The 14,231-nt window shown below is 39.7% G+C and overlaps 1 protein-coding gene across 1 annotated transcript in view; it reads right to left on the bottom strand.

Annotated features, from left to right (window-relative positions):
• PARP1 (poly(ADP-ribose) polymerase 1) overlaps nt 1–14,231 on the bottom strand; it is a 2,301,307-nt gene that overhangs the window by 1,847,148 nt on the left and 439,928 nt on the right. The window contains exons 6-7 of the mRNA XM_044060208.1: nt 4,542–4,772; nt 1,115–1,273 (exon numbers count right to left, since the gene is read on the bottom strand). Of these exons, the coding sequence (XP_043916143.1) occupies nt 1,115–1,273; nt 4,542–4,772 (390 nt within the window). The remainder of the gene's footprint in view (nt 1–1,114; nt 1,274–4,541; nt 4,773–14,231) is intronic.

Below are 14,231 nucleotides of genomic sequence, written 5' to 3'. Positions count from 1 at the left end.
GATCACCTGTTCATTTTGATATGACACTACGTCTTGAATATCTATTGAGCATATCCGGTTGTCCTCATGCAGAAATGTCAGAATGGACTTGACCATTACCATCTGGAACTATGTCCCGAACCAACTGATTTAGTTTGCTGTGATCCAAAAATGGTCTTAAATCTTGTCTTTTTTGGTACTAAAAGAATCTTGCATAATTCCAGACTCTCTTTGGTCTGAGGAACCTCATTTTTCTAGCAGCTTTTTTTATCTCTAGAGAAGCTGCTTCCCTCTGACTGGGTGAACAGTGGGGATGTCCTTTGAAAATGACAGTGGGGGTTGGGAAAATGGTATGATATAACTTCTGGATATTATCCTCTGCACCCATGAATCTTTCGGATAGCTAGTCAGCCTCTCTGGTGCAGGGACAGATGACCAGCGACCATCTCCAGAGATGGACAGTTGGACCTTCATTCAGGAGCACTAATAGACCTGTCTGAGAAGGAATTTCTAGATCCCTGATTATGCAGACCACCTCTGCCACAAGGGTGGCGTCTTCCATCTGACTTCTCCCCTCTACCCCTGGTGGAACTCTCGCCATATGTATCTTGAAAGGGACTCTATGCTTTCTTGAACCACATCTTTCTACCACTTTGTTCCTTGAAAAGGACCATTGAGGAGTAGAAAAACGTAGACCCACAGCAGACAGGGTCTTCCCTTCTTGTTCACACCTAGAGAGAGAGTCTCTGACTTTGGGGCCAAACAACAAGGTTCAAAGTGTGCACTGACAAAAGATTGGAAGGGTTCTGCAAAATCACACAAGTGTATCCAGGCATATCTGCCAATTGGAAAAGCCTGAACCAGCAGCCTATGAGGCACCTTCTGCATCATGGGAGTTCAGCCTCATGGAAGAATTGGAAATACACTGAAGGGTAGCCAACTGTGAAGAAATGGTATTCCCTTCCCTGGAAAATATGGACCCAGAGAGATCTGGTAAGCTCCTTGATAAATTTTTCTTAAGTCTAGTAAATCTGCCAACTAATTCAGTAACCAAGAGTGAAGGTAGCTAATGCATAGATATGCTTCCCAAATCGGTCCAGCATCCTAGACTGCCTATTGGGGGGGTGGGGCAGACAGAAGAACCCTGTTCTGCTAGTTCCTTCCTCGTGGCTGCCACAACCACCATGGCAACAACAGGTACTGCTTTATTCCAGTGTGGACAGTCTTTCGGTGGTGTAAGCATTTTGTCTGGTCTCTTGGGTATAGGCTCAATGGTGTCTGGTTTCTTCCACACCTGCACAGAGAACAAATCGAAGCTCATCGTCACGCAAAGTCAATGCTGAAGTAGAAGAGTGATCCAGAGATCTCTTGCCAGAATCCTTGGCAACAGAATCACCCTCCTTGTCTTGTTTCGTGGGGGTCTGAACCCAGCAACCATAGAGAAATGTTTTGAAGGGATGAGCCCCCCCCCCCCCACCCACCCACCCAAGTATTAATTTATTTCCACCAATTAAAGCTCAGGAGCTGAAGCCCTTGCAGATCTCACAACCAACATCTAGATTAGGACCTAGACAAGATACACATTCTGTGTGGGAGTCTGGAATGGGGATTTTATGCCCACATGCTACACATTTTTTGAAACCAGACGGTTTGTCTGACATATGGAAAAGTTAAGGCCAAACTAAATACTAGGGAAAGTAAAAGAAACAGAATTTTTTTTTACAAAAACAGAAAAAAGGAAGAGAGAAAGGAAAGAATTACAAACAATAGTAATTAGAGGTACTATCAAAAGTACAGGAAGTTATGAAAGACTAACAGCAATGGTATTAAACAGTACTCGGAGTAGGAGAAACTAGAACAAATGTATAGATATATCTAGAAGGATACAAGGGAAAAAAATGTAACCCAAAGCTCAAGATCTCACAATCTACATTTGTTTGCAATGGCAACGAACAAGATCTGGGGTATGTTATGCTGATGGGGCATTAGTGGCAAAGGGAGGAGCTTGAAAGCTCAAGTATTCTAATATCTGGTAAAAGCAGCCAAGTCAGATCATATCTGAATCCAACTGCTGAGGAATGAATGAAAATGGCAACATCAGATCTAATATATTATGTAATGGAAACCAAGTGATAACACTGTACAATGTTCGTTCTGGTAAAGCATGCCCTAGGTCTAGGAATGCATACGAAGTTAATAAGACAAGAATGTTAAAGTAGCTGGATAGCAAGAAACAAAAACAATGCACTAGAAACACAGAGAAGTCATTTAAATGCAGAGAAATTGTGTATGGGCAAGGATGTTTGGTATAATTAAAAATGTAAAGACGCACACAGGAGGATACTTATTTTGGAAGCTTTAAACCAAGTACCAGTGAGAAAAAAACTAGGACCGACATTCTGATGGTTACTGACAATTCTGGCACCCAGTGACATCCCCTGATCTGCTGCCCCATAAACTGTAGTTCAAGAAGCACAAAAAAATAAAAAAAAACTCTTCCTTTTGTTTAAACTGCAGCAACCAACAGCTGAAGTTTTAAACAAACACAAAAGCACTACAGCGCTTCAGTTATGAACAAAAATGCCGGTAAAGCACTGAAAGACACCAACGACAATGGTAGCAGCCAAAAGCACCTCCTCAGCACTTTGCACCCAGAGGCAGTGGCCTCTCTTGTCCCACCCTAGCTACACCTCTGGATGAATTCAAATCTGTTATCCGATTTCAGAATAGGAGACAGTGCTATTAAAATGCAACTTGCTTTCCTTGACAATATGTGCTCGATTGCAAGAGGGTGGAATCATTGCGTTGGGACAGTTATTGTCTGACCATTTGAAACCAGCTACAGCAGCTTTTGAAATATCTAATAAATGTTAAAGGGGGGGGATACTAAAAATGTGCACTGACTGCAGTAATGAACAACCTCCACAAATCAAGGCACACAATGAATGTAGACTATCTAATATAAAGATAAAGGGACAGTTTCAAAAATTAAATGCTACTGATAGTTGAAATCAATGCATCAGTTATCTACAATGGGTATGCTTCAACCTAAAGGAGTAAGTAATTGTTCAAGTTTGTAAACAGCAAAGGAACCAACAGTGCAAACACAACTAATAACCACAAAAGCACTGTGTGGAGAAAAGCGATGCACCGGACAGCTCAGGAATAATAACATAACAGTTCATTATAAAACGTCACGAGTAACACAAATATGTTTTTCGTCAGAAATTCAGACTTCATCAGACAACTAACCTCATTTCTAGCACATAATTTATATCAACTGCAATAAAACAATTAATTCAAACCAACCAATCGGGAAAGTTGCTCATAAATATTACTTAGATACAGCTTATTAAACATGAAACTTTCGTGTCCCAAAAGGAAAACAATGAATGAATGTTTAATACATATTAAAAAATGTCTAAAATCCACTAAACTAAATAGTTTCATATAATTTCTTAAAAATAAGGAAATGTTATGAATATATATGAACAGAATAAGCACACCAGCCATTTCATATAATAAAGACAACAGCACCCTCTAGAGGTCTTCATAAAACATCACATTAACACATCACAATGAATAACAAGATCACTGCTCCAAATCAGGCTATCTGAATATAAAAGCTGAAAATGAATGTCATAATAAGCTCCAATTATATAAAATGAGCCATAATGAATATTAATTATATATATATATATATATATATATATATATATATATATATATATATATATATATAATAAATGGATAAAATTAACGAATATTTATATTAGTATAAAATATAAAAAGCGTATATTATTTTAAATGAATTAATTATATGTTACTATATATATATATATATATATATATATATATATATATATATATATATATATATATATATCTTATTAAAATAAATAATACTTTAACTACTCATTAAATTGATTAATATCGAACAACTAAAACTAAATCTAATCCTAAAGTCTGGCCGCTCTCATTTTTAACACTGATGTGAGGGAGACAGAATCATTTAATTCTGGGGCCCTGTTGGCTTCTAAGACCAATTGCCAATAAAGTTCACGATACTCTGAGTTTCCCATGGCCCACCTCTTTCATCATGTTGTACCTCTTCAATAATGAAAAATGAATATTTTGCCAGAGGGCAGGATAAAGTGCGCTTGTAAAGAGCATTGGTACATTTTTTGTTTTTTATGTCGTTCAAATGTTCATATGTTCTTCTCCCAATCCTCCTTTCTGTCTTCCCTACATAAAAGCTGGAGCAGATCTTACAGGAGGCGATATAAACAACTCCAAATGAGTCACATGTACTATGTGATCTACTACAAATTTCTTTTCCCCTACCCTCAACATATAAACTGCATTGTTCAGCCATCCAAGGACACTGAGGACACAATTTACAAGGAAATGTGCCATTAGCTTTCTTCGTTTTCTTATTCCTTACATGTGAAGGGGTCAACCAGTCTTTAAGGTTACGTCCTCTTCTAAAAATAGTTTTAAAAGCGGTTTTCCCAAAATTAAGATCACTAATTTCCATAAAATTGTTCCACTCTAACAAGAACCTTCTGAATAATCAAAGCATCTCCACTAAAATCATTAACAAAAGCACTATTAAAATTATTACTTTCTTTTGGAAAAGACTTCTCAAGTCCAGCTGAATTCATAGTTTCAAGAATATCACTGGACTTCTCAGCTTTACCAAGAATAGGATAAAATCTGTCATTCCTCTTGTCCAGAACTTCATCTTTTATTTTCAATATAAATTCTAAAGGGTACCCTCGCTCTAAAAACAACTGGGTCAGGAAATCACATTCAACCATAAAATCTATGTCATCGGAGGTCATTCTTGAAATCCTTACAAATTGACCTTTCACTATACTTCTTTTTTGGTGTATGGGATGTCCACTAGAGAAATGAAGAGCTATTAGAAAAGGTTTTCTTCCTAAACACCTTAGATTTAAAATAATTCAAATCTTTAATTAGAGTGATATCCAAATAATTAATCGAATCTAAACTCATTTCATGGGTAAACTTCAAAAATTCAGTAGTATTATTAATATAAGAGATAAATTCATTTAATTTCTCTATAGAATCATTCCAAAGTATCATGATGTCATCCAAATAACGTTTATAAAGGACCCAACAATCTTTATAGGGGCTTTGACGAATAAAGTTCTCTTCCCAAGTATTCAATACCATGGTGGCAAAGATGGGGGCACATCTTGCCCCCATCGCAACTCCACTCTTTTGTCTAAAAAATTCCCCTTGAAAAAAAATATAATTATGTTTTAAAACTAATTCCATCATGACCATACAGATATACATCTCATCATTATTCAGGTCACCAGAGACCCTAATAGCTTCCTCAAACCAATTAAGACCACTATCATGAGGTATAGAACCAAACAAATCCACTACATCAATAGTTACCAGAATAAGATTATTAAATATATTGTCCTTCACAGAATATAATAAATCCCAAGACTCCTTGAGGAAGGACCATCCTTTCATCATAATTCTTTTCAATTTGACATCAATGTATCTGACTAGAGTGGAAGTCACTGAACCTTCTGATGCAACAATGGGTCTTAATGGTGGGTCCAATAACTGCTTGTGAACTTTAGGGATCCCAAAAATAGAGGGAATTCTGGATTTATCAATATTCAAAAATTCAAATAACTCCATATCAATAAAACCTTCTAAGACCAGATCATATAAGGTGGAAAATATCTTTCTATAACTAATATGCATTTCATTTTTGGAAATAGATTAATACTTTAACTCATCAAATAAAAGATTAAACATTTTAGCTTCATAACTAATATTATTCATGAAAACAATCCCACCCCCTTTTTATCTGGCTTCATAACTCTTAGGGTGGGGTTTCTTTTAATAGTTAATAATTCACTCAGATTTAGAAAGGTTAGATGGAAATCTATTGTTTTTAATAGCTAGTCTTAATTCCTTCACCACAGTTTCAAAATTTTTCAATTGAGCATGAACAGGGGGGTTCCATGTACTTTTCCTTTTTAATGGATTGGGAATTACGTCTTCAGATTATTTTTCACCAAACAATAATCTAAAGTTAACTTTTCTCAAAAACATCTTCAAGTCTATTAGAAGTCTACTGGTATTACATTTTGTTCTAGGTACAAAATTAAGCCCTTTTGAGAGTAGGCTAAAGTATACAAAAGTTATCTTGAAATCTGTGTAATTAAAAATAATGAAGTTCTTATATTCATCAGAAGTACAAATCACATTATTCTCATCAGAGTCGGACTCAATTAATTGAAAACTATAATTAAGCCCTACATCTACTGGAGCCCATTTATTTAAAAAATAAATTATCTCCTGCCCCTCCCCCTCCATACATTCTGATAGAAGTTCCCCTCCCTTTGATTTTTGATCCTTTCTGATCTCCGTAAAGGGGGGAAACCTAAAGGGTCCAAATTGTCGACCCCTGAAAGAATCCTGATTGACAGGCATATCCTGTTTTTCATAATCAAAATAAGGAACAGATTTATAACTGCCTCTAGGTTTCGGGTACTGTAAATAATGTTGATATACATACTTGTCTCTATCTTCTTTTTCTTTCTTTCCAAAATTCTGTCACATTTTAAATCAATATTTTTCCTTAAATCAAAATATTTTTTGTTTTCCTCAGTAACAGTAAACATTAAATCATTAATAATCTTAGCGTTAACAGAGTCTATTTGTTCCTTAAGAGTTACCATTTCAGCTTCATTTTGTTTGATTATGGCCCTCAATAAATCAAAGCCCCAACTATCAAACAACTGTAAAAGAGAAGCATGAAAAGGTGTACCCTCAGTAACATTGTTGGGGAACTTAAACACGTAACCCCTTTGGAACAAGTTTCTCAGATAAACATTCCCTCAGATACATGTTATCAATGTTCAATATTTTGTATCTGAAAAGCAGTCATTTAAAATAGATAAATTTCCAGCATAAGTGAAAACATGTCCATCATCTTTAGAAAGGAAGTCTTTGAATTCTACCTTTCGTTTCAGCCAGTCACTCACGGCTAGCGATTGGTATGTATTCTCATTAGAAGTGGCTGGTGCACCAATCTCCCTTCTACGCCTCTCGTTCCTGTCGCTGGCAGTCCCCTCATTGTTCCTGTTAGAAAAAATATTTGGAGAACCATCCGCCCTATTTAACGGGTCCAAGGGACTGGAACAAGACTGTAGCGTTGGTCTATTCCCACTCGAGTGCCTCTGAGGAAACATAGCTCCTTGATTTCCTGGAATCGAAGCTGAAACGTTGTGACGAACCAAGGAGTCGCACAACGGAGTGAGTAAGGCAACCAGCTGACTAAGCTGTTATCTGTTATTATTCCTGAGCTGTCCGGTGCATCGCTTTTCTCCAAACAGTGCTTTTGTGGTTAACTGTTCAAGTTTGGTTACAAAGAACTGAAAACAGCTTTACACTCCTGTCTGTAAAACAGTCAGCTCTACTACCTTCAGACATTATGTACACAGTTAATATGCTAATTCTTGGATAGAAGAAATTAGGTTACATTAGGATATTACACAAAATTACACAGAGTTAACACAAAAGAATTACAGAAACAGATTACGAAGGACCAGTTTGTAACCAGACAAAACTACTGAAGTAAAAAAAAATATATGTTTTACTATGGCACAATTTGAATTATTTCTTTTGAATGTTAATTGGCTGGATTGCAGGAAAAAAACTGAAGATACGGAATTATACTGACAATAGAAATGCACAGAAAAACACTACAGAAAAGACATCTGAACCGTAAGACTAGTATACTATACACCTATAACCTATGTAACAGAATATCAAAGTTTTCTAAAAAGAATCGGAAGGATTGTTTCTTTACTGAAATAAGAGGACAGCAAAAGAAAGGGGTTTTAATGTTACTTTAAGAAGGTATGATGTGCAAAGCTGTTGGCAGGATGCAGCCGTCATACTGGTCGCACTACATATTCCACGGAAAGCAATGAGACAAGACAAAGAATATTATGGGAGACATTATAACCTTTAAGGATGCATGGCAGTAACTTGAGATAGGAACATTACTGGAAATAATAAAGATGCTTCTGCCAGGCAAAGATATCGGAGCTTACTGGCTTATAGCAGATAATGGAAGAAAAATGTATGCATGTATTTGGGATTTCTGATGTAATGAAAATAAATTCAGATGAAGTAAAACACACATTCTTCATCAGAACATGGTTCTTAGGCAACATTAAATACAAGATACATAAATGAAGAATACTGTAATATGGTCTGAACCATGAAAAAGTACAGTTGTGTACCTACCATAAATGTTGATGTTAGAGTGTATTCACTGCTGCAGTCATTACACTTGGGTTATCCTGCTGGCAGGCTACCCGCAGTCGGCCTGAATTCCAAAGTCCTGGTCCGGCGTTGGATGCTGTCACCTCTTCCCTGATGTCAGTGCGCCAGGGGTATATAAGATGCAGCCCATGCCATTTTCTTCAGTTTTTCTTGCCCCAGATGTCAGGTGCCCACAAAAGGGTAGACTAAAAACATTGCTTATAAATAGCATGCACTAAAATAAACATTACCTTTGTCTACAAGCAAATACACCACGTAGGTTGTATAGAATAGAGAAGAACAGATAAGTCCCAGCAAAGAAAGGGGGATGGTGGGTGGGTAACCTGGACTGCAACAGTGAATACACTCGAACATCTACATTTATGGTAGGTACACAACTGTGCTATGTTCATAGTGTTTTCACTGTTGCAGTCATTATACTTTGGTTGAATCCCAAAGCTGAGGTTGGGTGGCTGGGTCTAAATAGAATTAGGAGTGGCTATAAGACCATGCAGAACTGCAGTGGCAAAGAATGCTCTGGATTTAGAGTAAAGAGGCAAGTGGTAGTGCTTTGGAAAAGTGTGCACTGAAGTCCATGTTGCAGCCTCCAAAATATCCTTGGTTGGTACTCCTCTGAGGAAGGCTGCTGAGGTGGCTGCTGCCCTGGTCGAATGTGGCCTAATGCCCTTAGGCACTGATTTGCCATGTTGTGAATAACAGAAACTAATGCAGTGTCCTATCCATTTTGAAATAATCTGCTTTGAGATAGCCTTTCCTTGTGATCCTGCAGCATATGCCAGTAAAAGTTGCTCACGCTTTCTGAAAGATTTAGTTTAGTCCAAGTAGAAGCGTAGCAGTCTGTGTATGTCCAAAGAATGCAGAAATCTCTCCCCTTTATTCTGGAGGTTTGGATAAAATGTAGGCAAATGAATGGTTTGATTAAGAGCCACAGTGGATACTACCTTAGGCATAAATGTTGGGTTTGTCCTTAGAGAAACCCTGTCCGGATGGAAAATGATAAAAAGGTGCCACAGCCATTAATGCCTGCAACTCTGAGACTCTTCTTGCTGAAGTTATTGCTAGGAGCAGAGCTGTTTTCCATAAGAATTTTATCACAGCTGTACTGGCTGGCACAAAAGGAGGCAGTGTGAGCTTTTCCAAGACAAAGTTGAGGTCCCATGCAGGTATTGGTGCTCTTCGTGGGGTCTAATGTTTTTGGCCCCTCTGAGGTACTGCCTTAGTAATGGATGTGAAAAAATAAGCGGGTCCGTATTGTAATGAGCTGAAATGGCAGCGGCATGGATCTTAATTGATGAAAAGGATAGGCCTTTGTCCAGCATCTCAGTTAGGTATTGTAAAATCTGAGGAATATTTGGTACAAGCACGGCAATTCCTTGTGCCTGGTTCCAAGAAAAGAATCTCTTCCACTTTTCTGCATATGATTTTCTGGTGCTGGGCCTCCAGAATAACATCAATAACTGCTTTAGAGAGAGGTGTATCCTGAATGTTTACATTATCCGCCATGCAGCCAGATTTAGGGTTCTGAGTTGGCCGTGCAGTATCTGATTGCTTTGTTGGGTCAGTAAATGAGGAATTTGAGGTAATGTCCAGGCTGGGCCTTGAGACAAGCTCTTTAGGATTGGGTACCAGTGCTGGCGTGGCCAGTCTGGGGCAATCAGGATAATTTTTGGCTTCTCTTGTCTGACCTTTAGGAGTACCTTAGGGAGGCGAGGTAGTGGGGGAAAGGCATATACTGTAAGGCTTTTCCAGCTGAATGATAAAGCATCCACTTTCCATGCTAGCTTGTGATAAGTCCTTGTACAGAATCTCTGTAGTTGGGAGGGGAAGCAAATGGATCTATGTCTGGGCATCCCCATTTCCTTGTTATTATGCTGAAGATTTGTGAATCTAGTTTCCACTCGTGAGGATCCATGAGGTTTCTGCTTAGTTCGTCTGCCAGAGTATGTCTTTCCTGGCAGGAATTATGCTTGCAGGTGTACTTGATAAGTCAATGCTGTGTTCCACAAATTCATGGCTTGTCTGCAGAGGGGGTAGGAATGCGTGCCTCCCTGCTTGTTTATGTACCAGATGACTGTAGTATTGTCCGTCTTTATCAGTAGTGGTCCTGGATGAAGTAGATCCTTGAAAGCTGTCAGGGCATTCTGGACAGCCAGCATTTCTTTTAGATTGATATGAAGAGGAATTGGCTCGTGGGCCATGTGGGCCCCCCAGGCATAATCTGATGCATCTGTTATTGTCTGCCTGGCAGTGGGTAAAGTGAAAGGCTGTCCCTTGTTGTGGGGACAGGCCTGTGCCCACCATCGAAACTCCTGTTGCAGGCAGGGAAGGAGGGTAATAAGTTTTTCCAGGCTGTGGCACTGTTGAGTTCAAACACTTTTTAGATACCATTGAAGCTTCCTCATATGCAGTCTTGCGTATGGAATTAACAGAATGCAGGATGCCATAAAGCCCAAAGCCTGCAGAATTTTTCTTGCAGATAACTGGGTTTTTGTTGCCAACATTTTGAAGTAAGAAGTCAGTTGCCTTTGTTTGCCTGGCCTGAGATAGGCCATCTGGACAGTTGTATTTAAGCTTGCACCCAGGAATATTATATCTTGAGAGGGCACTAGTTTTGATTTCTTTTCGTTTACTGTGTACCCTAGGCAAATTAGTAATCTTTTTACAAACGCCAGATGCTTTAGTAGAATGTCCTTGTTCTCTGCTTGAATAAGGCAGTCGTCCAAGTACGGATATATTTGAATTCCTCTGTCTGCAAAAAGCAATTACTGGTGCCAGGCATTTTGCAAAGACCCTGGGCGCAGTAGATAAGCCAAAGGGCAGTGCAGAGAATTGGTAGTGCATTGAGCCAGCTATGAATCTGAGGCATCTTCTGCAAGATTGTCTGATTGGGACATGCAGGTATGCCTCCTTTAAGTCCAAGGTTATAAGCCAAGCCTTCTTGCCCAGCATGGGCAGAAGCTGCTGCAGAGTCAACATTTTGAATTTTGGAACGTCCAGAAAAGTGTTTAGAATAGGCAGGTCCAGTATTGGTCTCCAGGCTTTGTCCTTTCTGGGTACAGAGAAAAGACGTGAGTAAAATCCTTGTCCCTGCTCCTGTAGTGGTACTCGTTGAATGGCCCTCACGTCCATGAGGGATGAAACTTGCTTTTGTGCCTATGCCCATTGATTGTGTGGCATGTCTGGCATGCCTTTTGCCTTTGGCAGGGTGTGAAAGTGGAACCTGTAATCCTGAGATACTATATTCAAGACCCATTTGTCCTGGGTGATCATGTGTCAGTTTTGTGAAAAAAGTGCTAGTTTTCCCCCTAAGGGAGCGTCCAAAAGATAAGTGCTTGGTACTGGTAGAGGAAAGTCACTGGGACTGTTTCCTATAAGGTTGAGATTTGTCTTCCCCGCTTTTGGAGGTAGAAGCACCCCATTGTTTAGGCCTGTATGAGCCTTGGGGCTGGGATCTGCCTTTAGGGTGCCTGTATCTGCCTCTTTGTGGCCTGACACTGGAAAGGACCATTTTTTTTGAAGGCCAGTTCCTGCTAAATCTGGGTGGCTGTACCTGTAAGAAATCCTTAACTGTCTGCATAGATTTCGCTTTATCCTCCATTTTCTTCAACACCTCTTCTGTCTTAACACCAAACAAAGTATCATGCTGTAATGGAGCATCTAATAATTTTGCTTTAACATGATCAGACAGATTCTGTTCCTTTAACCAAGCATGCCTCCTAATAATAGAACACATTACAGCGGCCCTACAAGAGGCCTCCAAAGAATCAAAACCACATTGCAAAGTATGTTTTCCCACCTGTTCAGCTGCATGCAATAATTCCTGCATTTCCTTGTTTTCAGCATATTCAGAATTTCTCAGCATTTTCTGTTTTAACAGTGACATTAAGTATTGCTGATATTTAAGCATAGGAAACTGACAATTTAAAGCCCTTACAGCCAAGGTAGCAGAAGTGTAAACTTTTTCCCCCACCTGTCCAGTGCTCTAGAATCCCCTATCAGAGGGAACAGGGTTTTTTGCAGTGGAATTTAGAAAACACCGTGAAGGCGAAAGGCCGAGGTACCAGATCGCTTACGAAATAAAAGGAAAAAAGATATTCTGGTGAAGTGCTGGTGGATGTGTGCTTTATTTTTTGCAGTGGAAGCCTTGACCCCTTTGGGACCCTGAGATATAGTTTCTGGGTCAGCAACAGGGTTTTTATATAGAAATTTATGAGTGTCTGGAACCCTGTAGTACCTGTCTGGCTTAACGGGTGCTTGGGGGTATAGAGTCTGGAGACAGGCCAGACTCTGAAAAAACATCTACAATGTCCAGAACAGGAGGAATAGCAAGGGGCCTGTGCTGAGGAAGTAAAATAAAATCTCTGAGCCTTTTCTTGGATTCTGAATAATCCTGGCTCTCCCAATGAAAGTGCTCCCTCATAGTATGCAGGGTTTCCCCAAAAGAGTAATCCTCAGGAGAAGCTGAAGGAATAGATTCTTCAGCATCAGAATACTCATAGGAAGGAAGAGAGTATTCCTGATAAGAGGAGGAATCACAGGAAATGGAAACCTGATCTGAAGATTCATAGTCTGTTGTCTCTTGCCTAGGCCTCTTATCAGGAGGGGGGTGGGAATTCCTGATCAAAGTAATAAGGTCTTCGGCCATTTTGAGCATCTGTTTTTTAGGCATGGAAGTCTGTCCTGGAGAATGCTGTACTTGTTTCTTTGTCTTTAGAGCTGCTTTAGTCTTTGAAGCTGAAGATGGCTTTACATATAACTGTGTAGGTCTGAAAACATCCTCAGGAGCCGATGCCTGCTCAGCGGCTCCAGACCCATCTGAGGGTATAGTTTCAGAGGATCCAATACCTTGAGTTTCCAGAGGCCCAGTCGGCTCCATGTGGGAGTCGGCAGCGGCCTGTGGCTCTGAGGTAGAGGGTGTCAGGGGCAGCAAAAGCGCCTCACTGAGAACCGGCGACTAGCTTAGAGGAAGCCTCATCGTCGGTTTTGGACCTCAGATGCCTGTCCTTGTCTTTATCCTTGCATTTTTTTATAGACCCCGGTCATTGGCTGTTCTGCTGGCATTGTATAATTGAACCTGAGGCCAAAGTAATGAAAGGCAAAATCATACCGACGCTTAATAGTGCGTTGGTTAAATCTAGCACAAAACCAACAACAAGCAACGTCGTGGTCAGGGCCTAGGCAAGGAATACAGTAAGAGTGAAAATCCTAAAAATGTATTTGCTTCCCACAAGAAATACAATTGTTAACTTTTTCTGACATCGGGCTGGAGCAAGAAAAAAGTTTCCCCAACGGGGTACTTAGCTTTAATGAAGACGTCGGATCTGAAATTCAAATTCGAAAATCTCATGTGTCGGCCGACCGGCACTTGCAAACTGCTTTTGCTTCGGGCACCACGCGGCAAGAAAGACTGAGGAAAATGGCATCGGCTGCATCTTGTATACCCCTGGCGCACTGACGTCAGGGAAGAGGCGACAGCATCAGACGCCGGACCAGGACTTTGGAATTCAGGCCGACTGCGGGTAGCCTGCCAGCAGGATAACCCAAGTGTAATGACTGCAACAGTGAAACACGATGAACATCATATCCTGTGATAGTGTCAGACTATGCACCTGTACAAACTCAGTTTTGTAAGCAAGTCTATTGTGATAAGTAAGCGTTTGCATTTTCTAGTACTACTACTGGAAAGGAAGCCTTTTCACGACTGGATAGACTAGACTAAATAAAATGTTTTAGATTTAAACCAGAGTAGAGAGCTTGCGAAGAATTGGGACAATTGAAAACCTGACATTTAGAAATGTGGTCACAATTAAAACTAATAAAATATGGAACAGTCACAGCAGGTATCTAGAAGGATTAAAAGTAGGGGATTTACAGAAGCAAAACAGAATAAAATTGGAAAACAA

This window comes from Protopterus annectens, chromosome 1.part2 (assembly GCF_019279795.1).
Source record: "Protopterus annectens isolate FY-2018-M chromosome 1.part2, PAN1.0, whole genome shotgun sequence".
Lineage (NCBI taxonomy): Eukaryota > Metazoa > Chordata > Ceratodontiformes > Protopteridae > Protopterus > Protopterus annectens.
The sequence above is the reverse complement of the archived record's forward strand: the minus strand, read 5'-3'. Positions and strand labels throughout refer to the sequence as shown.